Genomic DNA, 23,996 nt, shown 5'->3' with positions numbered 1-23,996 from the left:
GTTTCATAGAGACCACAGATGTGAATTTACATGACATAAACACAAACACGCTGCAATTCCCAGGCCAGACTTTGAAAGTGGTGTGAAATTAATAAAATGTTGGTATGTGTGTGGTTTTGCCTTATTGGGTTTGGCGATTCTGTCCCCTCTACCCTCTCATCATATATATATTCAAACTTATTGAGTTTGCATAGGCTTTACATTAAAAGACCTTGACCAGGGTACATCCAGAGAATATTGATTTCACATCACTAGATGACAGTCCAGTCCCAGTTCTGGTCAAGTGACTCCTGTGTACATTTTAAAATAACTTTCTTGTTCGGTATATTTACAAAGTTTTCGAGCAACTCTGAGTTTGTGAACCAAGACATACTTCTTGAGGCCTTTGTTCATTATCTTTCTTCTCTATTTTTCTTTCCAGGTGTCAGAGCGCTGCAGCTATGTATATCTAAATGGGAAGGAAACCAGAGGGAAAAGTAGGATAATGCTCAACTTTACATATGGTTTTCTGAGTGCCCAGCTGGAGATGAGTGTATGGATGCCCCGTCTGCCCTTGCGTATTGATGTGGCTGACCCTGAGCTTAGCCAGATCAAAGGCTGGAGGGTTCCCGTTACTACTGGAAACAGGAGGTAAGGCCTGACCAACTGCCGTACATCTATTGTTCCTTGGGGGTTCTGTTACCTTCTGTCACCTGCCTTACCTGTAAGACTTTGCTTTGAAGTACTGAGTCAAATACTAAAGCTTTTTTCTGCATAAAAGTTTACTTATGCATCATCAATAAAGGTTGGCTAACCTCATCTATAGCATAGAGAAGAATAAAAGTGATGTCATGACTGGCTTCCAAAGTGTTGTTTATAAGCCTTGGCGTGAGTGTTTCTGCCACCTTGACTGCAAAAGAAGAGTAAAAACAAGATGTAGAGAGGGGTAGGTCTGACTGTGAAACCACGCACTCATTGGCTAGCAACTTGAGATTAACAATTTTTATATGATAGAGAATTCACCATTTTGAAGCATGGTATTACCAAGAGTTACAAAACAGACTTAATCTTTTGTTCAATATGACCCAAAATGTTTACAGAGGCCAAGACCTAAAGCCGTTCCCATTGACCTATACGTCATAGGCACGTGACATATAGGAATGGAAGTCTGTTTCCCACCACAGCTTACACCATCCTCCACAAATTCACTGCACATATATATGGCACAATAAAGTGTTATTCTATTATTTCTGGTGTTTCAGATAAAAACCAGGTTTAAGTCTAAAGTTGATGTTTAACCTGTAATAAATCTTTGCTGTTTTTTTTTTTTTAATGTTTTTGTTGACACTGGCTCAGAAACAATCAGCTGGTACATGTTGAGACTGTTAATGGTGGTGTTGAATTGAATAACATTATACTGAGTGGTGTGTTTCTAATATCCATCTGTGCACTCTTTACAGTCAGTCATAACAAACAACATCACATCTGTGTTTGGTACATTAGTGAGCAGGCAAGTGTAAAGGCAACACAGTTGCCCTGGAGGTAAAGGTTAGTGGGATTTTACTCAATACGAGTCACTATTTTCCCCACTCAATACTAATGATGATGGCCACCTGATGGGCTGTCATTTCCCAAAACATTCACTACCCAGCTCTGGGCCCAAAGGGACATTAGGTCAGTATTGTGAAATTTCAACAGTGATTGTACTGCCTATTCTCTATTTTTCTCTCACTTTCGCAAGTAATAAAGGTGCTCAATGTTATTTTCCATCCTATACTGTGGAATACACTAATCTCTCTCTCTCTTTCTCTCTCTCTCTCTCTCAATAGATAGATAGATAATATAATGGAGGTAAAACTTAAGGTCAGACTTCTTATGGGTTTTTCATATGTTTATATCTTAAAAAACTATGTAGGTTCATGGAAAATTTTCACCTCAGCATGTTTTTTACTCTCTTTTGGTTTCAAAATAAACTCTTAAACACTTGTAGAATGTAAAACACTTGTAATCAATGAACACTTATACTGTTTAATTAACACTAATACTGTGATTATTGATTTGCAGCCTAGCAATCCTAAAAAGGCGTGCTGGTTTAAGGGTTATTGAAAAAACAAATTGAAAAGTGAGGAAACATAGAAATCTCAATGTTTTGTGGTACAGTGTTTTTAAAAGCTATTCTCTGAAATCTTAAAAATCAAGGGCAAAATATACATCACTGTGCAAATGTCTTTTACCATCTTTCATTTCTTTACATTTTTCTTGCAGTGATTTAGTAAAGCATATCCAAACATACATGGAAATAAATAACAAAGAGCAAAAACAGAGTTTGCGTAGTTCTAATGAGCTTGAAACTCATAGGTGGTATGAGCACTTTGTCAGCACAGCCTGAACTCTCTTAGACAGCTTTCTTATAATTAAGTAGCTTTTAGCTTCTCCAGACTTCTTGAAGGGCAGTCAAAGGTTTCTTCATTTATCTCAGATGCAGATGGTATTGCAAAATCTGACTACAGTATAACCTGTGAAGTCATGGTTAGACTTGTAGTCAAGACCGCCTAAACCAAGACAATACCAAGACCAGAGGGTATCGAGACCAAGACAAGACCAAGACAGACCGAGTCAAGACCAAGACAAAGTCGAGACGAGACCAAAACCAAGACCGAGACAAAAAAGTCTTAAACTGCAGCCAGATGTTGCTTCGTTTACGGGTGTCAGGCATATTTATGTGTTTTTTGCGATGCACTCGCACAGCCCTCCTCACCGCTGTCTACTGTCTTACTCGTTTACTGAGAGGACAGACACAAGCTCCACTTGACTGTCGCGTCTCTCACCCTCTCTGTTTTTCACATAATGATATTATCCTATATCCTCGCATGTGATTGGCCACAATATGGAGGGATTGGACCATAGCTGAGCCACTGTGTGAGAGCTGAGCAGTGAAAGGAAATTAAGTGAGGAGCCGGCTCTCGCTCAATGGGAGTCGACTCTTCTGATTGACTACAAAGCGCTCTCTAAACATGGCTCTTCGAGCCGATGCTTTTGCGCATGACACATTATCAAACATTAGGTTGTGTGTCATGGATACTGTTGACTCCAAATCTCCCGACCACTGTGTCGATCTGAGACAGCAAGACCGAGACAAGACTGAGGAATCCGAGACCAAGACAAGACCAAGACCAAAGTCCATCGAGACCAAGACAAGACCAAGACCATGTAAAAGTGGTCTCGAGACCAAGACCAGTCTCGAGACATCCAACTCTAGTCGTGGTTCAGAGTTTTCAACCTTAGTTGTTCACAGGTTCTAAAGAAGAATCAACTAATAGTTGTTCGCAGGAAAAATTGCAAAGATCCTTGGCAGTTTTTTTTTTTTAAGAGGAAACAGCGGCTTTGCATGGTCAAGTACTCGTGTTATCAAAGGTTTGGAAGTATGGGTACCCATGAAAGCTTTATTTGTCTCTCTTCATTCCATCTCTGGCAGTCCAGCATTCGCACATCATAACAGTTTACAGCGTGTCGATATCTTGAATCCCTAAGATGCTGCCCAAATGCATATTTAGGGTTTAAACTATAAAAGTTTGTCACAGTTTGCAGGTGATCTAGTAAAGTCTCTGTAACCTGCACAAATTTTACGGGTTGACATGGATATACTTTTCTGCATTCATAATTCAGTCAATTTTAAAGCGATCCCCAACAACACTGAGTGAAATGTAGCACCAAACTGTGACAGAGCATCCACCATTTTTTAGAGGTGACTGTTGACATTCACTGTTGCACTTCTCTTCTGAACTCCTCTGTACATATTGACAACCATTGTAACCAAAAATGTCCAGATTTGGATTTGTCACCCTCTGTTGCCACACATTTTTAAACCACTGGTGGATTAATGAGAAACTGTTTTTTTTTTTTTTGTTTTTTTTTTGAAGAAATATTTCTAAACTTCAAACTCTTGTGTCAAAAGCTGAGTTAGAGATGATTATTCATGCCTTTATTTCATCTCTTCTTGATTAGTGTAACAGCCTTTTCAAATGTTTGAATAAGAGGATCTTGACCGTCTCCAGTTGGTACAGAACGCTGCCGTTTTCTGTACCAGAGAGCCCTGCGTGGTCAAGTCCCAGCCTATATTTCTGACTTTCTAGAATCCTACACCTCTTCTCGCAGTCTGAGATCTTTCAGTCTAAGGCTGTTAACAATCCCACAAACTCATTTTAAGACCAGAGGGGATAAATCCTTTAGAGTTGTGGGTCCCTGATTGCGGAATTCCCTCCCTCTGTTTGTGTTGTCTTGATTCTGCTGATTTTTTTAAGAAGCAGCTGAAAACTCATTTAATCAGACTGGCTTTTAACTTGTTTTAGGTTGTATGATGTTATATATATATATATATTCTGTTTTATGTTTTTATCTTCTGTGTTTCTTATGCCTGTTTTTATTGTAAAGCACTTTGTAGTTTTTGACCTGTGAACGGTGCTGTATAAATAAAGTTTATTCAGCCTTTTCTCTCTGTTTCCTTTGAGAATGGCTTCATGAAAGATTGAAAGACTCAGTAAATAGTAGATGGATCTGCTGAAGGGCCAGATGCATTTCTCAGGCCTTGTTTCAGGTCTTTGGATGTGATTTTCAGATACTGTTTATTTCTTGTAGGTAGTGTTTTTGTTTTTTTTTACGGATGTCACTTATTCTTCTGTTCTACACTTGTCCATTGCACACCCACCTTGTGATATGCCAACTTTTGGTTTATAGTTCTTTGGGAATCACCTGTTTGGTGCAAAAATATTATTTTAATGCCTATTAAACTGTGTTATCTTTGACATTTTTTAGACTAAACAAAATAAATGGGAACAAATAATGTATTTTGTGATAGGGAACTAGTAACAAAGTGCCTAAGGACACAATTTCAAACAATTTCTTTACTAAGCTTTAGTTTTTATGTGCAGACGCAACCCTGGTTCATCCCTGGGTGAATGATTCATAGGTCAGTATTATGAAGTGCAAGAACTGGATAGAGAAGTGAAAAAGCAGCCAATGTCCAAAAAACTCTGAAAGACTTCCAGAAAGCCCGGAGAAATATTTCTCATGACCACTTTTAAAAAGTACAAAAAAGTCTGACTCCTTGGTAGCAAAATATAAAGAAATGAGGGGTGGCTCAAAAGTTCTGAACAGAACTAGTACAAGTATCTTATGGAGCAAAAAATAAGTCCTGTTCATTCCCTGCATATGGAAGGCCAGCAAGATGCTGATCATTTTCACGAACTAGATTTAAAGTAACTTTGCTGTCTGATGTTGAGTCACGCTGATTTAAGCAGCATTTCCATCACGTTAAGCTCTCACCTTAGGCTATATAATAATGATGTTTATTGGGACTGTAGCTCTTGACAGGAACTTTGCGCCTGCAGTGTAAAAACATATTCTCCAACCCTCCAGCACACCTGTGGTGCAGTGTGTGGCAGACCAGCTGCGTGTATGATAATTATATGATCATTGCTGAGGGGTTTGAGGATGGTTCACAGCTTAACCTCTATCACCCATAAACAAACCACTCAGCCGTGGGATCCTGTTTAATTTCACTTCAATTCATTTAGCGGAAAAGGTCACTCAGCATGCATTGTGCCTCTATAATAGCAACAGCTTCACTGCTGGTCTTCGGTTTTCCTTCAGCTCACCAGTCCTTATTGTTAAAGAATAAATAAATTATTTTTTTTGTGTCAGTTGTATGTACACCACTGCAAGCAGGTAGAGATAGCAAGTCTGACTTTGTTGGTATAATTTCTCCACTCTTAACTGCAACACATATATATTTATAAGGCTTGCAGTCATTCTGATAACCTGTGCTAAGTGTCTACTACTGTATATATTTAAACATATTAAAACAGGCAATATACTTCTATAGCCACCTGTCTGCAAGAAACGTGTAGCTCATTGTGTCCCTATGCTTTTTGTGTGTGTCAGGTCTACATGGGACAGTGAAGAAGAGGAGGAGATGAGGAAAGGCAGGGGTTGCATGCTACAGTATCAGCACTCTACTGTAAGGGTGCTCACACCCTTTGTAGCCCAGCCTGACACTGAGGCACTGCCAGACCCGTTAACTGGGGAAAAAACAGTTGAATACTTTCTGGGTTCTGATTGGCAGGTACAAGCATTTTAACATTTCCAAATAAAGCTCACTTGTCAGGAGGTTTTATAAGGCTTGACATGCCCATTCTTCAGTGTATAAGTATAGGGAAGTCATAGTAATTATACATGTCACATTTCAAAAGAAGAGGATGATAGGTTTTCTTTATATGCTTGTGCTATGATTAAAAGTCACCTGACCTTTTGCCACACAGTGCTTAACCTTTTTTTCCTGTTTGTTTTGATTGGCAGATAGATGTCACCAACCTTGTACGCTATTCTCTAAACATAGCAGATCCGGATGTAGCTAGGGTGCAGGATGGGGTGCTGCTGCAAGGAAGGGCTGTGGGCACTACCACTGTACAGGTGAGTCATTTACTGTGTTTGTGTGAGTGTGGTGTGAGCATTGTGCAATATCCATCTTTAGCTGGAAGAAGGATGAACTTGTTGCAGGTGCTGTCCCCTCTGACGTCAGCGGTCCTGGCTGAGACGAGCATCAGGGTGGTGGATGATAAAGTGAGTGTGACACAGCTCGGAGTGCAGTTGGTGTCTGGGCTCTCTCTGTCCCTGCAGCTCAGTCCAGGGAGCAACAGGGCTATTGTTGCCACGGCAACCACTAAGGAGACGATCGTGCAGCGCAAACAGGTGAGCAGCTGGAAAATTGTTTCACACAAAAGCATGCCAGTTTAAAGCACATCTCATTTGTTCATGATGATACTTAACAAGCATGAAAATAGAATTTTTCATGCATGTTAATTTGAGAGTTATTCATTTTTAGCCTCACTGCAAACATTTCACTGGGAAAACAGAATAACTGCTTGATCATATGATACTCAATCACATTTTTTTATGAACAGGATTAGTAGATCTACCAAGTGGGCATGAAATGTATTCTAAAATTGAACTGATAACTGATAGAAAATACACTCATGTTATTTGAAGAAGTCCCTCAACACCACTTTATACCAAAACATCCATCCATCTGATCATGTGTATGTGGCAGTTGTTTTTCCATTTGTGTTTCCATCCATCCATCCATCCATCCATCCTTTCAATCAAAGATGAGCGAGGGCCTTTATGCTGCCGTTTTCATTTTTATCTGATGAATAATATTTTTTATTATGATCAGCCTCATATCATTGTGCAAGAGTGTGCAAGAGTGCCCCTAGAAAAAAAAAAACAAGTTGAGAATCCCTGATATGAACTTTTCTTTAAAATTGCATCTTTGAAAATTCTGATCTGCTGCTGTGGAAGTGTCTATCAGACTTGTCCCCATAGGCAGGATATCATAAGACAGCTTAGCTAAGATCACGGGAACTCAGAATTTGCAGATTTTGTGTGTTTAAATGTTGATTGTGAGAGTGCACAGTCTGTCTTTTTTCCTTCTTTTTCTTAACTTTGTAAGCCTTTGTCATAAAACATCTTTCTGTCGTTGTTCTGTGGAGGTGTAGACATTTAACAAGTAGCCTCCTGGCATTCATCACCAAGCTCCACTGACAAATTCCCTCCTTTTATTAGTGACACCAGCCTGGAAACAGTTATTCAGATGCATGCATAATAAAGCAAGAGCATAAATAACATCATTGCATTCACAGTCTTGTCTCTGTAGTCCAACATTGTTTGTTGTACTCTTAGCAGATTTAAAAAGTCTAACTAAAGAAAAAAAGTTCCACTTTTTCATTTGAAAACAAGTCCTCATACACTACATGTCATTTGTGTGTTATACAGTTGTTTTCAGAAATTTACATATACTGATTATGGGAATGTATGCCATGGTGGTTTTGGTTTTGATGTTTTATTTGAACTTTTTTCCAGGATGGAATGATTAAACAGCACGTCTTTAGTGACTTTAAAAAAAACAAGAATTAAGTGCACAAATTTGATGTTATTTTAGATTTTCTCTAATCCACACATGGCTAAAAGTACACATACAGGCTCAAATATATACTTATACCTCTACTAATAATTGGTAAGATGCCTCTCAGCAGGTTACACCTCAACTGCATGCTTTTGGTAGCCATTAAAAAGCTTCTGGCATAATTCTGTCTGGATATTTGACCGTCCTTCCTGGCAGAATTGGCACAGACCTCGGTTTTAAGTGTAATCCGCAAATGTTTAATAGGGTTGAGATTGGGGCTTAGGACAGAGGCAGAGGTAGATGATTTACTATGGTGACACCTAAAGGGAGAAGCCAAAAGCAGAAGAAGAAGAAAAGCCTTTATGGTTTGTTATAGTCTGAAACATCCCAGTGTGAGAGCATTGCAGGTTGGCTTTCTCATATATCATGAAGGTTTTCAGCTTCTTTAATCGCAGTCTGAATTTCAAGGATTGCAAATAAAAGTGCAAGAAGAGAAATGCCTTGAGTCATAAATGCACTGTTCAGCATTCATTTAAGGGTTTTTCCAGTTAGGGTTCAGCTGTTCCTGCACACAAGGAGCAGAGGTAGTATAAGCAACATAAAAACATGTTTCTCATTGAAAACCTTTTGAGACAGCCCTTAAAATTACACTTGAACTTGCCATAATAAAGTAGTACGTTATTAACATATCCTAAATATTCATCCTGCAACACAGATATAATGGCCTCCTACAGAAAGAACTTGAATTAAAAGTACTGCCGCAGCAGAGCAGATTCCCATACCAGTGACCTCAGGGGTTTAATAATATTTGTGTTTTCTCCTCGCCTCTTTGAATAGGAGTTCTTTGTGTTCACAGCCTCGACCATCATCTCCAACCACCATGCTGTGTGAAAGAGCGGGAAAGGCAGACAGGGTGCATAGATGATCATTTTAAAAGCTCACTCACACATTTAGCCATGGCAGCCTGCCCATTTTAAACCAGCTCCCTGTCGCAGGCATGGGGCAGCAATTAGGCGGTCCATAGCTGCTGGAACGACAACTCACTTTACCTCCAGTACACAGTGACTGTTGCTGATCTGCCCCGTCAATAACAAACTATTAGAACCATGCCAGTGCCCATGACCAGCCAATTGTGTCTGTGATGGCGGGGTGTTAATGTTTTGCTTAGGGCCATTTATAATGTATTCAAATCCAAAATATAGGTTAGGTCTTTGGCGAGTCAGTAACTCACATTAGCTACAGGAAATAGGTCACTGTGCATTAATGTAATTTGACTGGCCAATTCTGTTCTTAATGTGACCCATGTTAATTAATTTTTCTTTTTTGGGTTTCTTTTTGAAGGACGTTTATAAGACTCTCATAATATCTTTATGGTATGAAATGCAATTCAACCAGAGTGGATAACTTTAGATAAACTACTTACTGGCATTTACTATGAAGAGATTAACTTTAAAGGGATTGGCATAGGCAGTTTAATGTTATTAACAATAATGAGACTATAGCCCAAGGGAGGTATTGATGTACCACCGGTATTCTGACCTGATTTTCTACATATAACCTTTTTTCTTTCTTTCATAGGAAGCATTGGTCAGCTGCTGGGTTTCTTTCAGCGATGGGGCAGTTGCTCCACTGGACCTGTTTGACCGCAGTATCTACTCTCTGACTGTTTCTACCCCAGATGAGCGGGTGGCCACAATACGCCGCACTCCACAGTCAGCATTTGTAGTAGCAGAGGGTGAAGGTGAAGGCCAGGGGGCGCCAGTGAGAGTGGAGCTGAGGATCTGTGAGGAATGCCAAAAATCTAAAAGGAAGAGCAAGCTGGCAGTGGGCTCGGGGCTTCTCAAGATCAACTTACAGAGTAGTAGCAAAAGTGTAGCAAGAGAAGGGAAAGGAAGCACTGACAGAAGTAAGGATTTAAATGGCAGTGCATCAAAAGTGATGGGCAAAACAAGTACTGCTGCCACAGAGATGGATAAACAGCTCAACAGGGCCAACATATCTGATCAGCAAGAGTCTATTCTGGTAAAAACTACCACTCCAACGACATTTTCAACTAGAAATCCACAGGCCCATCTTGTCTGGATCGGAAAGGCAACCAAAGCGCCAAAAGGTTCCACCTATACTGTTTCTACTGCAGCTTCACCTACAAGAATAAAGGAATTAAACTTAAATACACAACTTAGCACTGCCAAACCCACAGCAACAGTGGGTGTTGTCCGTAAAGAGGAAGGGCCTGGGGTAAGTTATGGAAACATGCTTGACAACCCCGATGCCTCTCCTGAGAATGATACTCCTAAGGTAGAAGTTAGACCCGAAAAGGAGCCTCCTAAATCTAAAACTCCCAAAGTAATTGAGAGTGACCTGATTAGGACATTCAAAGCTATGACTGACATGGAAATTGGCATGTATGCCTTGGTGGGGGTCTCCTGTGTTGCCATCTTGGCTTTTCTGCTCAATTGTGCTTCTTATAGTCTCTGTTTCAGGAAACAAAAGACCCCCATACAGGCAGGCACAGCCCCCAGTGGAGACACAAAGGATCACAAACACGACTGGGTTTGGCTTGGGAACAGCAATCACAGTGCTCCTGCCTCAGGTGCCCCGGCTCAAGTGTCCACACTAAAACGTGAGCCTCATTGCCCTCTGCAGTCCCGCCACTCGATAGATTCCATGGGTCATCGCAGCCTGGAAGGCAATCTGCCTACAGTGAGCGCTGCGGCTGTCCCAGAAAGAACTGCAACCTTAGGACGAAGCAGGAACAGCTCTCAGCACCAGCAGTTTCAAGGAAAGGCAATTGACCCCATGGCAAATCGTTCAGCTACCCTACTGGCGAGGCCACACCGCAGTGAACCTCTTCATTCCCCCACCAGTAAGAGAAACCAGGTCCAGTTCACCACCTTCACCACGCTGGACATCAAGCACTTGGCTGCGCTAAAGAAGAACGGTGTTGAGTTAGACTGGGCCAACCAGCAGAAGCAAAAGCAACAGCAGGCCCCCGCTGAACCTCAAACACCTTTGCCTGACATGCCATGGCCTGTAGTGAAACCTCTAGGAGAACCCCAGTGAGTTTGTTTAGGTGTGTGTATGTGTAAAGGATGTATAAAAGGAAAACAAAGTCTTTAATTTTTCTTTATTAAAAAAAAAGGGAAAAGGATGTATATGTGATTACGTGAATGACATTTTCTATATAATGTGCAAACCTGTGCACATGAAAATGAAGTGATGTTTATTAGTAAGATTAAAAGAAATTTGCATGTTTTATCCTCTGATAAAAGGAATCTATAGGCTCCGATTTATTTCTGTAAATATTAACAAACACTCTCTATGCTATGTTACTTATTTCCACATTTCAAATTCAAGACAACTGCATTTTCATCTCCTCTTACATGTCAACAGTTCTGTTGCTCCTGCAGAAACAGCTCCAGATATTGCTCAGTTCAGGGTAAAAACCAGTACAGGAGGGACTGTTTCTTGTTAGTAATTCTATTCTTTTCCAGCCTTTTGTACTTTTTGTAGGACTCCTCTAGAGAATACCTGAGGACTCTGTGCAATTTGTCAGAGAATATGCAACATTTATCAAGTTATTTTGAGCAATCTGTCACTACAGTCTCCGCCAGATATTTATTCAAATCAAATGCAGGCTATGCAAATAGTCTTTGCAGAGTTTGAGATGGACATTGTTCCTGATTTTTTTTTTTTTTTAACAGAGATACCTTGGGCTTCGGGCTTCTCCTGGGAGCCTGCTTCTACAAATTGTAAAAAACATGTAATCTTGGTCTGTTCTCACAGTGCACATATTCATTCGACTGTAAGATTTTTCATGTGTGAATGAAAATAAAATGCCTTTTTTTCTCTGTGACATCCTGCTTTTTTAAATCCAAAATGTGATGTGTATTTCCTGCAAGATTCTATCAATAAAGAGAAAATAGATTGGTTCTTTTTATAATTGAAAATGGATTTAATTCAGCTACTGTTTTTGTTTTTTTTAAATAGTAAAGCGATTCATAGGAAAGTACAGTGAATGGTTTGGATTACAGGCTAAAGCTTTAGTAGGAATCCGTGGGATTTGATTTTGTTTAATCACAGCTGAATGTCATTTAAGGTTGATTTTATCATGGAAATGTCACTCTGACAGCAATGTATTTGTTGTGCCTGCCAGGATTTTGTCCTGCTGTATAAAATGACTTGTACACTGAGAGGATGAAAAAACTCAGCAGAAAAAAACTGATTCTCATTCTGTGTAGCCTGACTGTGTCCCCAAAGAATTCCAGGTATTTTATCAATGGTTCAGGCTTGCATATTATATCTCATGGCTCATTTGTCTCTTTTTCTCCAGCCCCCCTTCCTGTGTCTCTGAGGTGACCACAGCTACACCTTTTTAAAATTGCATTCTGTAACTGTGATGCATAAACAACCTCACCAGCTTAAAGAAGCCCAGATAATCTGATGCCACGCACCTCAGGAATTGGCAGCTTTGGATATGTCAGCGCACATTGTCACTCTCTGCTGCACAACAGCATCGGGTGGATTTAGAGTGTTGATAAAAGCAATTTTAATAACTTTCTCCCAAATTCTCTACCTACAGGCCCAGCGTTTTTGTATGTGCACAACCCGTCTCTCCTTTCCAGTCGATTTATCTGTCCAGCAACAGTAGAAAAAGTAAACAAACAGAGATAAGCGGTGATTTAAAGCTGTCTCTGTGCTGGATCATAGCTGAGCATCTTTGATTGTGGACCTTCTGTATCAAACAGGGCAGAATTCCGAACTCAAAAGTTCAGACACAGAACTGATTAAGATATAAAAGCTGCACAGTTTGTGTGACAACAATAACAAAATATGTCTCACCGTGCTTTTCCACTGAAATGCTGTGGCTTTTTGGAAACCTTTTTGCTGTCAGATTCATCCAATCTCGGTCTCCTACATATAAACTAAATGCCATTTAGATGATGTCAGCGTGAAATGTTTGGCTTTATCACAGTTTTGAGAGAGGATTTCAGTTACTCATACTCTTCATACAAGATTTTGCTGAAAAAGGAGCGGTTGGAAAACAGCATTATAAAGTATAATCCCAGCCACTTTATACTGGCAGTACGGTAATCCACTGAGATCCAGACGCACAGCAGCCATTACTACTGCATATAATGAAGTTTGTAAATCATAAATTGTGTGTGAATTTTCAAACGAGACAGGAGTTCCTTAGTATCATTACAGCTCGATCTGTAATCTGGAGCATCAGCTCCCTGTTGACAGATTTAAGGGATTGGGGTCATTGTGTTGGAGGATTAATGTGCATTAGTGGACCTCTATGGCACAGTCCTGATGATGTTGGCCATATGAGACAAGGTCACTTATTTCACGAGTCTGCTTTTCCAGAGGTGGAACACCTGGTTACAGATGGAGGATGGTGCAAATGGAAAAAAAAACAAACAACAACTATTTATTACCACAGTGTAACGCATAAAGAGTTTTTCCTTAATGCGCATATATAAAGTACTGTGAAAAAGTCTTCATGTGACCCCTCATTTATTTATATGTTGTTGGGTAAAAGGTGCAAACATACATGAAAATACAATACACAAGAGTTGAGGTCTGTGCTCTGGGGAGTCCAATCCATGACTCTTGTGTTCTGTTGTGTGTTTTTTATCCAGGTACAATTTTACTGAATTAGCGGTGCCACTGCCAATCAGACACTTTGCAGATGGTAATGCATGGTGGATCCGAAACCTGATATTACTTTTCTGCATTCATAATTAGTTTGAATGCTTGAAAAGCATTCACAGTATTGTTCTTCAGCCCATGAATTTGGACACGACCATAAATACTCACAGATGCCATTATTGATTGGTATTCAAACTGACTCTCAAATTTCCAAGCACCACCCGGACGCCTCATCTGTTTTTAACCCATCACTGAGCCCAACTGTCCTCATTCCGCTTTGCTCTCTGCTGTGGTAAGTACAATACACTCAGTGCTGGACTGTTTTATTTTTGTGTTGGTAAAAATACATGTCTGACATTTAAACTCACATGACAAGTCCTTTTAAAGTTCAGCAAAGTTAAAAGAAAAAAGAAAGATTAAAAAAGAATGACGTTTCTATGACTTAGGTTTATAAAATTTATTGTTAGCAGCAGTGCTAACGTTAGCAATGTTAATAACAGTGCTAACATTAGCAACAATGCTAATGCTAGCAACAATGCTAACGCTAGCTATAATGTCTTAGCAGTTGTTACCTGCCAAGAAGAGTATTCCTGTGATAGTTATTGGTGTTCAGTGAGACAAAAGTAACAAATGAGCTTTGTTATTGCCAGTGTGGCTCACTTTTAACAGCAAGAGAGCTAGCGCTGCTAGCGCTAGCTGCAGTGTTAACTCTAGCAGCAATGCTAAGGCTTGCAGAAGTATAACGCTCGCTGGAAGAATTTCCATGAGTTTCACAGTGTACCAACATGTGAACAAGCTGAGTGTGATTTTCCTCAGAGAAGACAGTGTGTCTGCAAAGACCAATGCTGATGGTGTCAAACAGGCAGGTCAACATGTTCCTGCACATGTACAACAGGTATCTTATGCTGATGCTGTAAATGAATGAATGAATGAATGAATGCTTTATTGGCCATATGCAGGTTGCCCCACAGAGGAATAGGCAGAAACAGTGAACCTTGAAAACCAGCCCTCTGTAACACATGTCTGTGCAGCCAGGCTCATCCTAAATATGAAGACTCTAGAAACAGTCAGTGCATATGCAATTCACTCATATTTCTTGCTTTGATTCATGCGAATGAAAACTTGACTACGGCTGACCTTAATCTGGTCTTGGATAAAGGTGATATGATGTACAAAGAGGCCAAGAAAAGATTTCCAAAAAATATTCATTTGGCAACCGATGAGCTTCCAGACAAAGTTGATGATCGCAGGTCTATATATCATGTTGACATGACACAGCCTTCCCGGTATGGGACATATGAAGAACCTCCAGAGGAAACAGTAGATACATTTCTGATCTTAGAAGCAGGACTGAGCTGCCTGTTGTCAGATGTGCAGTATGCCTTACTGATTATGAGTGGATTGTGTATCGCAGTGTTCAGATCCAATTCAGGCAAATATGGTTTCTTTGATCCACACTCCAGAACACCCAGTGGTCTTCCTCTACCACTATGGTCACGTAATCGTGGTACAGCAGTGATGGTGAAATTCTCACTCCTCAGTGACATGATTAAGAGGCTCCAAGATTCTTATGAAGGGATTGAGATATCACCCTCTTGTACCTATGAACTGAAGCCTGTGCAGTTCTACCTTAGAACTTTTTACTGTTTTTTTTTTAAACATTAGCCACTTTTTTCCTTTTCATTTTTTTTCAGTTATCGTGATGTATGCAAAGACCAGAACATAAAACGGTGATGTAGACTACAGAAGGCTATATGCCTTTTAACAGATATTCTTAGCATACAAATAACACAATGTGACATACTTCTTAATTATAAGGGCTCTGCTTATGTTAACTAAGCCATAAGCACCTGTGCGAATTTCACATCTTTGCAGCACCGTAGCAGGTACACTGACCGCTAGCCACACAGTTTTACACTCTTGCATTCATGTGCTCTTTGTACACTCTTGGCTAATTAACTGTGACGTTTACATTACAAGTTATTAACACAGAGAGCATTGAAAAACGTATAAGTCTTACATGCATGTTCGGGTTTACAATTTTCTCTCAGTTGCCCCGTGCCATGTTATGAGCTCCCCGTGACTCCGTGGGATCCGAAGCTGCAGCACTTACTCTGTTCCTGGCATGCATGAATTCAGAGTTAAAAATATGTGGCACCTCCTACTGCACGGAGTGTGTGATATCAAGAAAGACGTCTTAAGAGCTTAAAAGAATATGATTGGACTTCTTTAACCTATCAAGACCTTCCCTTCTTTCACGTTTTTAACACTAACATGCATAAGATAACCGAGGGCCTACACAAACATCAAGATTATTTTTAATTCACAGGCTCAAGGGAAATATATAAAACATCAGGTTTTTGTGTTTGTCCTATTTAATCGAATGGACATTATCGTGTCTCGTAAAACTCTCTCTCTGTGTGCGGGTGTGTTTGTGTGTATAATTTCAGAATGGCTTCATCAAAACCTCATCGCAATACCAGTGAGCCATACAAGAGGCTGCCACCCCTAACGGTGAAAGTGGTGTATCTTAAAGAAACCCCTAAAGTCACTGGCTGGCATTTCTCTGATGGAAGTGCAAGGCCCAAAGCTGTCCACAATAATACAAGTGCGGCAGTATGTGACGGGACAAATGTGTTCAGATTTGTTATATTTGAAAGCTTGGCCTCCCAAATTAAAGAGGGTAAAACCTATACAATTAGAAATTTTAGAATGACCACATTTGGAAGCACAAGAACAATGCTTTCCAGTAAGGACACGGCAGTGTAAGTCAGTGTGCCCATCCAGGTCAGTCAACAGCTGGAGGACGAAGCAAGGCTGCTTCTGGAGCCACCTACCACCTCGATCTCACTAACCAACATCAGCCAGTCACAGATGATGTATGTGACAGTGAAGGGATGGGTAACAGCTGTAAGTGTTAGGAGTTGGGTTCTGGTTATGTGGTGTTTTTGTCTGTATGTGTTTTTGGGTGCCTCCCTTTTAGTATAGGTAGGCGGGGCAGTAAGTCATTGAACCTGGCACACCTGTTACTCATCAGATGCATTCTTCTGAAGTGTTCTTTAGGAGCTACGTGACAGAAGTTTTTGGAGAGTCTGTAATTCTGCCCCTGCCTGCTGGAGCCGTTGGATTATTTCTGGTGACTGTAAGGAGTTTTGTTTCCTCCCTAGGATTTCGCCTCGTCTGGTTTGTTTTCTGTCTGGAGGTTTTGGCAATAAACAGTACCAAGTAAGCTCTCCAACTCTCTGTAAAGTTTACTTTAAGCTTTTCTCGGTTATCGGGCAAGACCCTCCTAATTCTCACGTCCCTCTTCCTTTTTTTAGATCGAGTGCATTACTTGTGTGTGTTTCCGTCACCTGCACGTCCTGGCTCTGCGTCCCCATTCATACGCTGTTGTATATACTTTGTCCTTGTTAATACCTCCCCATCGCTGTAAATAAACTGTCTTCACAGCAACTCTGCCTCCGTGCGTTCTGCTCCCTGGGTCCATCTGCATTTGCCATAACAGTAAGTTTCCCCACATTAATTTACTACTAACACATTTAGATGTAGCTTAAGGTTTTATACGTTTTGTTTTTACTGTTCCAAGTTAAAGCGAACACACCAATTTTAGGGCACTTTCAAAACAAAAATCATATAAATGAAAATCAGAGTATGACAACAGAAAGAGGATAGTTCTTTTGAGATTTAAAGCATGGAGAGCGAAATTTTAACTATATACAAGTTAAAATGGGACACGGTTATCTGCTGCAATATGCAGATTTGTGTCCATTTTTTTAAAATAATTGTCCTTCTCTGTCACATTTAGATGGAACCCTTGAAAAAAAACTGAAAGGGAACGGGGGCAATATTGGATCACCTGTAGAGATCACTCATTTGAAAGGAAACAACTCGCACTCATATGGCTTTGCACTTCACACATCAGCATTTACTGTGGTTAAGGTCGGTAAATTACTTTATGCAGTGTCTTCATGCTTTTAGTACTCGTCTTAAACTGGCCATGAAGTTCTTTTTCTTTTCTTTTTTTTTATTATCTACAGCCTGGAAGTGGGATCCATGAGATTAAACCGAGAGGTTACAGAACCATTGGCCAAGACCAAGAGGTCCTGGACTCCGATGACATTCCACATATTGTCATCTGCTGTATGGCTAAAGGTGTTCCCAGACATCCTCCCTTCAGTGATCCTGCTAAATTACGAACACTGCACCGTAACAGACATTCTGATGCCAGAGGAGTAACGTCCTTTATTATTTTCCCAGCATTTCTATTTATTTAGTTATTTATCTAATGTATTTTTTTAATCTTTTGTTTATCTTTAAGTAATTAGTTAAAGATGAAAATTAAATAGGTTGAAGAAAAAAAAAATCAGTTAATTAGTTCAGTGTTTTGTGGTGGTTTGTTAATCCTGAATGTTTTAAATGCTTTGCAAACTTGGAGAGTCTTATTTAATTTAATTAAAAAATTTATTTACATTTACTTCAAATGATTTGAGGGGGCAACACTAAATTAGTAAATTCCAACTGAAGAAAATGGAGAAAGATGAGGAGGAGAATAAAAGTTTTTACTGTGATTGCATTCCTGTTTTGAGCGAAGTTCCTTGTTTTTACTGTTATTAGAAGCATCTTGAGTCTGTATTGGTTTCCAAGTCATCACTCTTCAGAGTGTTTGTTTGTGTTTCAGTGAATTAGTTTAGTAAAAGCAGACTGCATTGTGCCATGATCGCTGCTAAGAAGATGTTGATGACCCCACACAGACTGTTTTTCACACTGTTCTCTGGCAAGAGGCTGCTGTCCATCGCTTCAGCCTTATTTTACTGACTTCCTGCCTGACAAGAAGTCACTGATCTACACACCCAGCAGATCAGAGTAGACGTCAAGATGTTCTGGTTTTTCTTTCAAGAATGTAAGATTCTTGAGTTTAGACACTTAAAATGAATAATCCCACTTTTGTAGTGATAAAAAGAATATTTCAATATGCATTCAGATGTATTCTTTTGTTATTAGTCAGGGTTTTTTTTTTTTTTTTTAAGGTACAGTAGAAAAGCATATAAAGATGTGATCACATCTTTATATGCTTTTCTACTGTACCTTAAAAAAACTTTAAGGTACTACTTAAGGTACTTTAAGGTACCTACTTTCTAACTATTCAACTTTCAACAGTTCTGCACTTTTGTTTTCAGATGAGAATTTTTTTTTCCATCTCATTCAACATTTTTAACTTAAAATTCAGCAATTAATTCATTTCAGTGCATACCTTCAGATTTCAGCATTCACACTGCAGTTTCTTCAGAAAATGCACTTTCTAGTTCCAATCAATTTTTTTATTTTTATTTTTTTATTCCACTGTGACTCGTTGGACACTAATTTCTGGACCAGTTCTTGTGTAATTTTCTCTGTTACCTTTTGAGAATGGATTATTGACAGTCATCAGGTCTTTGAAGGAGTTCTTAAGGACATGACTGTCAGATACTGCTCTGAAACATGCCGGTGTCCAAAGAAAGCTTTGAAAGACGTCTTGGAAAATCTTGGAAAACTATCGCTCAAGACAGGTTGGAAATGTAAGAAAATATAAATGAATGAGTGTTGGTTAAAGACTTTTCCACAGTTTTATAATAAAGAAAAAAAACTTTTATGTTTTTAAACTAAATAACTTTTGTTCTTGTTCTTCTAAAACATAGGTGTCAAACTCCGCTTAATTACATTTAGCCCGCGAAGCCAATGCTAAATTATTAGAGCTGGCCTACTTGTCATGGGCTGGGTCTGTGACCCAGTGTTTGAGTTCTTATATGTATCTTTTGTATTCATTTGTGCCCTAGTTTAGCTCACCTAGTTAATTTCTAGATTGCTGTATAATCTTGTTCCTTAGTTGTTTAAGTCATCTCCCCCTGTACTAAGTCTCCCTGGTTCATGCGTCATGTCTGCGTGGTTATGTTAGTTCATGTCATGTCTAATCTCCATGTTTCCTGTTTTACTTTGAAAGTCTGTATTCAATGTCAGTGTATTTAGTTTCACCTCTCCTGTCCTGTCGTTAGGTTCATGTGTGTCAGCTGTGCTCCCATGTGTGGCCACTTCCCCTGATCATCCCTGATGTGTATTTAGTCTCTGTGTTTCATGTAGTCTGTGTCGTGTCATCTGTGTTCCCACCCTCCATGTTGTCACAGCCAGTCTTAGTATTCATAGTTATGGTTTCCTGTGTCTTCATAGTTTTTCCTAGTTTTACTTTCCCAGTTTAGTCATAATTTAGTTTGTCACTGCGTTTCTGCCTTATCTGCACTCCTTGTCACCGGCCACAATAAAGGCTCGCTTTCAGTTAAGTTTACTCCAGTCTACTCTCGTGTGTTCGCACCTGGGTCCACCACACACACCACCGCACGGTCTGCCTCCTCAGATTGTGACACTACTGGTATTATACAGCTAATATATATATTGTTTAGTATTAAGCTTTAATTGTTCCATATTCAGTTTTTCAGCAAAACTTGTTTGAGTCCATAAGAAGAGATTCATTCTTAAATCTGGAGGAAGATTTTTTTTTTTTTTTTTTTTTCCAGTAAATATTAATGTTAGCCCGCAACCTTGTTCCAGTTTTGAATTTTGGCTCACTGTGTATTTGAGTTTGACACCCCTGTTCTAAAATAAAGCCTTCAAATGTTAATTAATTTAATACTAAAAAATTATGCTTCAATAAAGGCACCATCAGCTAAGCTAGTTTTAGATTTCACAGCTAAACACTAGTGATGTGCGATACCAGTGATTTCCTTTCCGATCCAATACCAAGTAATATTCAGGGTGGTGATCCGATACGATACTTTGTACAAAAACTTATTTTATTTATTGTATCTCAAATTATAGCATCATAATGATTACAGGACATCAGATTACTTGTTCTTATCACTTAATAATGCAGAGTTCATCATATAGAAATAAAAAAACCTGAAGTTGTGCGCTATTTGAACACCTGCCTGCCTGCAGCACTAAAGGACTCCGTGAGAGACGTCTGTCTCGCCCTAGCAGCACCTGTCCCTGTCCTTCTCTTCATTTCGCCTCAACATACGCTCGTCATATTCTGTGATATGATTTACTCTGAGGTGTTTGACAAGGTTAGTGATGTTGCCACAACCATACATGCCAACCCTGCCGATTTTTTTCCGGGAGAATCCCGAATTTCAGTGCCCCTCCCGAAAATCTCCCGGATTTCTCCCGATTTTCCACCCAGACAACAAAATTGAAAAACCATATCGCAGAATTCATAGCGTGGCCCAGCCAATTCCAGTTTACAACAATGACGGCAGCTACTTAGTTTTAATATGACTCTTATTTCTCTTTCTGGGTTGCAAAAAAACTTTATTTTAAACATATTTTCAGGTGAGAATGTAGCTGTGTAAACTTCAAATATCTGAGACGATCGACACATCGTTTTCAAACCCCCGCGGTCTTTCGCTACTCGGGTTAAACATGATATAGAAGTCACTTTGATAACTTAAAAATTTTATTGTTTGGCTTTTTCAGTGTTTTATTTGTTCGTGAGTAAATCGGTTTTGCTGAGATTAAAGTTATTAGATTAAATTAAATTTAACTTTATTAATCCCTCGGGAGGGTTCCTCCGGGTTTTTCACACAGCTGAATAACTGATTAAAAAGAAGTGTGAGACGGTCTAGAGTTTACGCCAGCACCCGGTTATATTTTAGATAGCAAGGAGCAGACGACAGAGTTTCATTCCACCAAGGGAGCTCATGACGTACTACTAGAGCTGGGCGATATAAGATTTTCATATCACGATATGTTTTTTTCATTTCAGGCGATCACGATATCTATCACGATATAAGCCAAATAACTATATTTGTAAGATTTAAATGTGCTGTTGCTCACAAGTAAAATGTGAAATAATCAGCAGCTTGTTTTTATTTAAATATTTATTTCCCATAATAAGTTCAACAGGGTAGATGTACTTAAGGAACATGAAACTTTTTCAGATAAATAAAGGCAAATATTGCAAACTACACAAAAGGCAGCCGCTAAAGCGTTTAAGTTTCAAAATAGAACAAACGAAACAGACTACTAAATTGTCAATTCCACTTAGAAACAAAATATTAATTCTAAAAATAAATCTTAGTTTGTTTTACAGAAGAACAGACAAAACTAACTTTTGTCAATATCAAATAAACTGAGAACTAAAAGGAAATTCTCAATCTCTCCTTGTTGTATAGCTTAGCTTTTCAAACAGTTTTAACAGTTACTTTAGTCTGACAAAAGCCGAATGACGAATTAGCGCTTCCAGTCAGAGACTGAGGCTACGTCCACACGTACACGGGTATTTTTGAAAACAGAGATTTTCCGTTTTCGTTTTAAAAAATAATCCCGTCCACACATAAAGGGGGAAATGAAGGAAAACGCTGCTATGAACATGCCAAAGCAGCAGGTGGCGCTCGATTCCTAACCGTGCAGAAATGTTGGCCAATCAGAAGTCTAGAAGCCTCGGTGGGAAAAAGTAAACAAAGCTGGGGCATAGAAGCAGAACCGAGTCGTATGTGTGGAGGGACAGTAACTGTGTGTATATGTAAGCATTTAAACACTGCAGAGAGTAGAATTAACAGTAACAGTATTGTAGAAATTCATTTCACCGAAACAATAACGTGGCGCACAGTGTGACGTCAAAAAATGCGCACACCTTTGACGCTGCGTTTTCTCCGTTTTTCTAGTCCACACGTAAATGCAAAAACGGAGTTTTCAAAAATATCCACCCTGGCCGGAGTTTTTCAAAATCTTCGTTTTCAGTGACCAAAAACGCCGTTTACGTGTGGACAAAAGGTGCAAACGCATAGCAAAATCTGCATTTTCAAAAATACCCGGGTACGTGTGGACGTAGCGCATGCACCAGTTTATTGTATTTCCAGACTTGCTTTCAGCACAAATTACAGTGCTTGCTACTCTGTTTTTTGTCAGACTTGAAATAGCCGAAATACCTTCACACTACGGAACTTCTATGGCTGTTCCGTTCGACAATCTCTCCGGCGTTGGAACCATCATCTGTTTTCTCTTCGGTAACCTTCGGTCACGCTCGGTTGATTTTTCTAGTCGGCACACTCATTTCCTCCATTACCCGGGCGGTACGGTGGCTGGCTGCTTCCCAAACAAATACAGTACACATGTGCAGCTTGGCACTTGTGCTGTACGTAACAAGTCACGTGACGTAATGCTGCGGCTGTGATTGGTTCGGCTCTGCGCTACTTAATTAGGATTGGCCGTTCTTTTTTTTATTTTTATTTTTTTATTAAGAGGACAAGAGCGGCAAGGTCTATCGCGATAGTTAAATTTTTCTATCGAGAAAAAGTTATATCGCGATACATATCGTTATCGTTCTATCGCCCAGCTCTACGTACTACCCGGCTTTCTTTAAACCGCGAAGGCCAGGTCCTCAGGTGGAAGCAGCCTCTGAATTTTCCCTCGCTGTTTCCGGGCCGGCCAATAATAACGGTGACATTTAAGAATTTTATCCGATAAATAAACACTGCAAAATGTATTTATCACCCCCCCAACAGCCCTTTTGAATGTCTCCCTAATTCTCAAGGTTGGCAAGTATGCCCACAACACCTCACTTTTTTGCCACATGTATGGCAAACCACGTCTCAGCTGTTTGTGGAGGTAAAATAGTTCACACAATTACGCTCAGCTATTGTTGTGCGTGTGCACGCCAGGGCCTGCGAGACATTTATACAGCCGTATTTCGCACATGACTATGAAAGACGGAAGAGGAAGTAGTTCCTTTGAATGTAGACAATCCGAATGTTATAGTTTCTTTCCATTGTGTCCCTGTTAATGATAAACTACAAATTTACCCTAAATTACTAAAATATCGATATTTTAATGTGAGAATCGATTCTAGAACATAAATGATTGGTATCGGAGGAATCGATATTTCAGGATCGATCCGCACATCACTACTAAACACTTTAAACTGAGTCCTCAGCTGAAGTTCTGTAAACTCATGGGGCAAAGGGGACTTTCTATTTAACTTTTCAATTTTAAACAGGTTAAAATGATTTGCCATAGTTGAAAGACTTTCCTCAGCCTCTTAACAAAGAAGATGAGTGCTAAAGAAGTACTGGAATATGAACATAAGCATAAAGGTAGACAAAAGAGACAGGCACACACAGACATCAGTCTTATGATGAATAAGGAGATGAGAGAGATAACTCGTATCACAGGTGGAGGGGAGCTCAAACTGCATGGCAGCTCATTAAGACAAAGTACCTTGTGCTTTCCTGCTATACTCATCGCTGTCGTTGCTTGTCATCAGACTGTCAGCGCTCAGCGTGCATCAGAAGATAATGTCACTAATTTTACAAAGAAGGGAACTAAAGACAGAAAAGAAGCTCTCTGTGTTAATGAGACAGATTTTAGAAAACAA

The 23,996-nt window shown here is 39.6% G+C and overlaps 1 protein-coding gene and 1 long non-coding RNA gene across 3 annotated transcripts in view; both read left to right on the top strand.

The window, feature by feature from the left end:
- LOC113025861 (transmembrane protein 132D-like) overlaps window positions 1-11,872 on the top strand; it is a 41,114-nt gene extending 29,242 nt beyond the window's left edge. For both annotated transcript variants that reach the window (XM_026174064.1, XM_026174063.1), the window contains 6 exons: window positions 422-630; window positions 5,920-6,100; window positions 6,334-6,447; window positions 6,535-6,726; window positions 9,518-10,998; window positions 11,644-11,872. In XM_026174064.1, coding sequence (XP_026029849.1) covers window positions 422-630; window positions 5,920-6,100; window positions 6,334-6,447; window positions 6,535-6,726; window positions 9,518-10,998; window positions 11,644-11,695 — 2,229 coding nt within the window. In that variant the 3' untranslated portion in view covers window positions 11,696-11,872. The remainder of the gene's footprint in view (window positions 1-421; window positions 631-5,919; window positions 6,101-6,333; window positions 6,448-6,534; window positions 6,727-9,517; window positions 10,999-11,643) is intronic.
- A 3,375-nt stretch (window positions 11,873-15,247) lies between these two features.
- LOC113025864 (uncharacterized) lies at window positions 15,248-18,595 on the top strand. The gene is made up of 4 exons (XR_003272838.1): window positions 15,248-16,819; window positions 16,915-17,098; window positions 17,400-17,533; window positions 17,632-18,595. It is a non-coding gene; the product is annotated as an uncharacterized LOC113025864 (long non-coding RNA).
- Window positions 18,596-23,996: the final 5,401 nt, after the last annotated feature.

Source organism: Astatotilapia calliptera, chromosome 7, assembly GCF_900246225.1.
Source record: "Astatotilapia calliptera chromosome 7, fAstCal1.2, whole genome shotgun sequence".
Classification (NCBI taxonomy): domain Eukaryota; kingdom Metazoa; phylum Chordata; class Actinopteri; order Cichliformes; family Cichlidae; genus Astatotilapia; species Astatotilapia calliptera.
The sequence above is the reverse complement of the archived record's forward strand: the minus strand, read 5'-3'. Positions and strand labels throughout refer to the sequence as shown.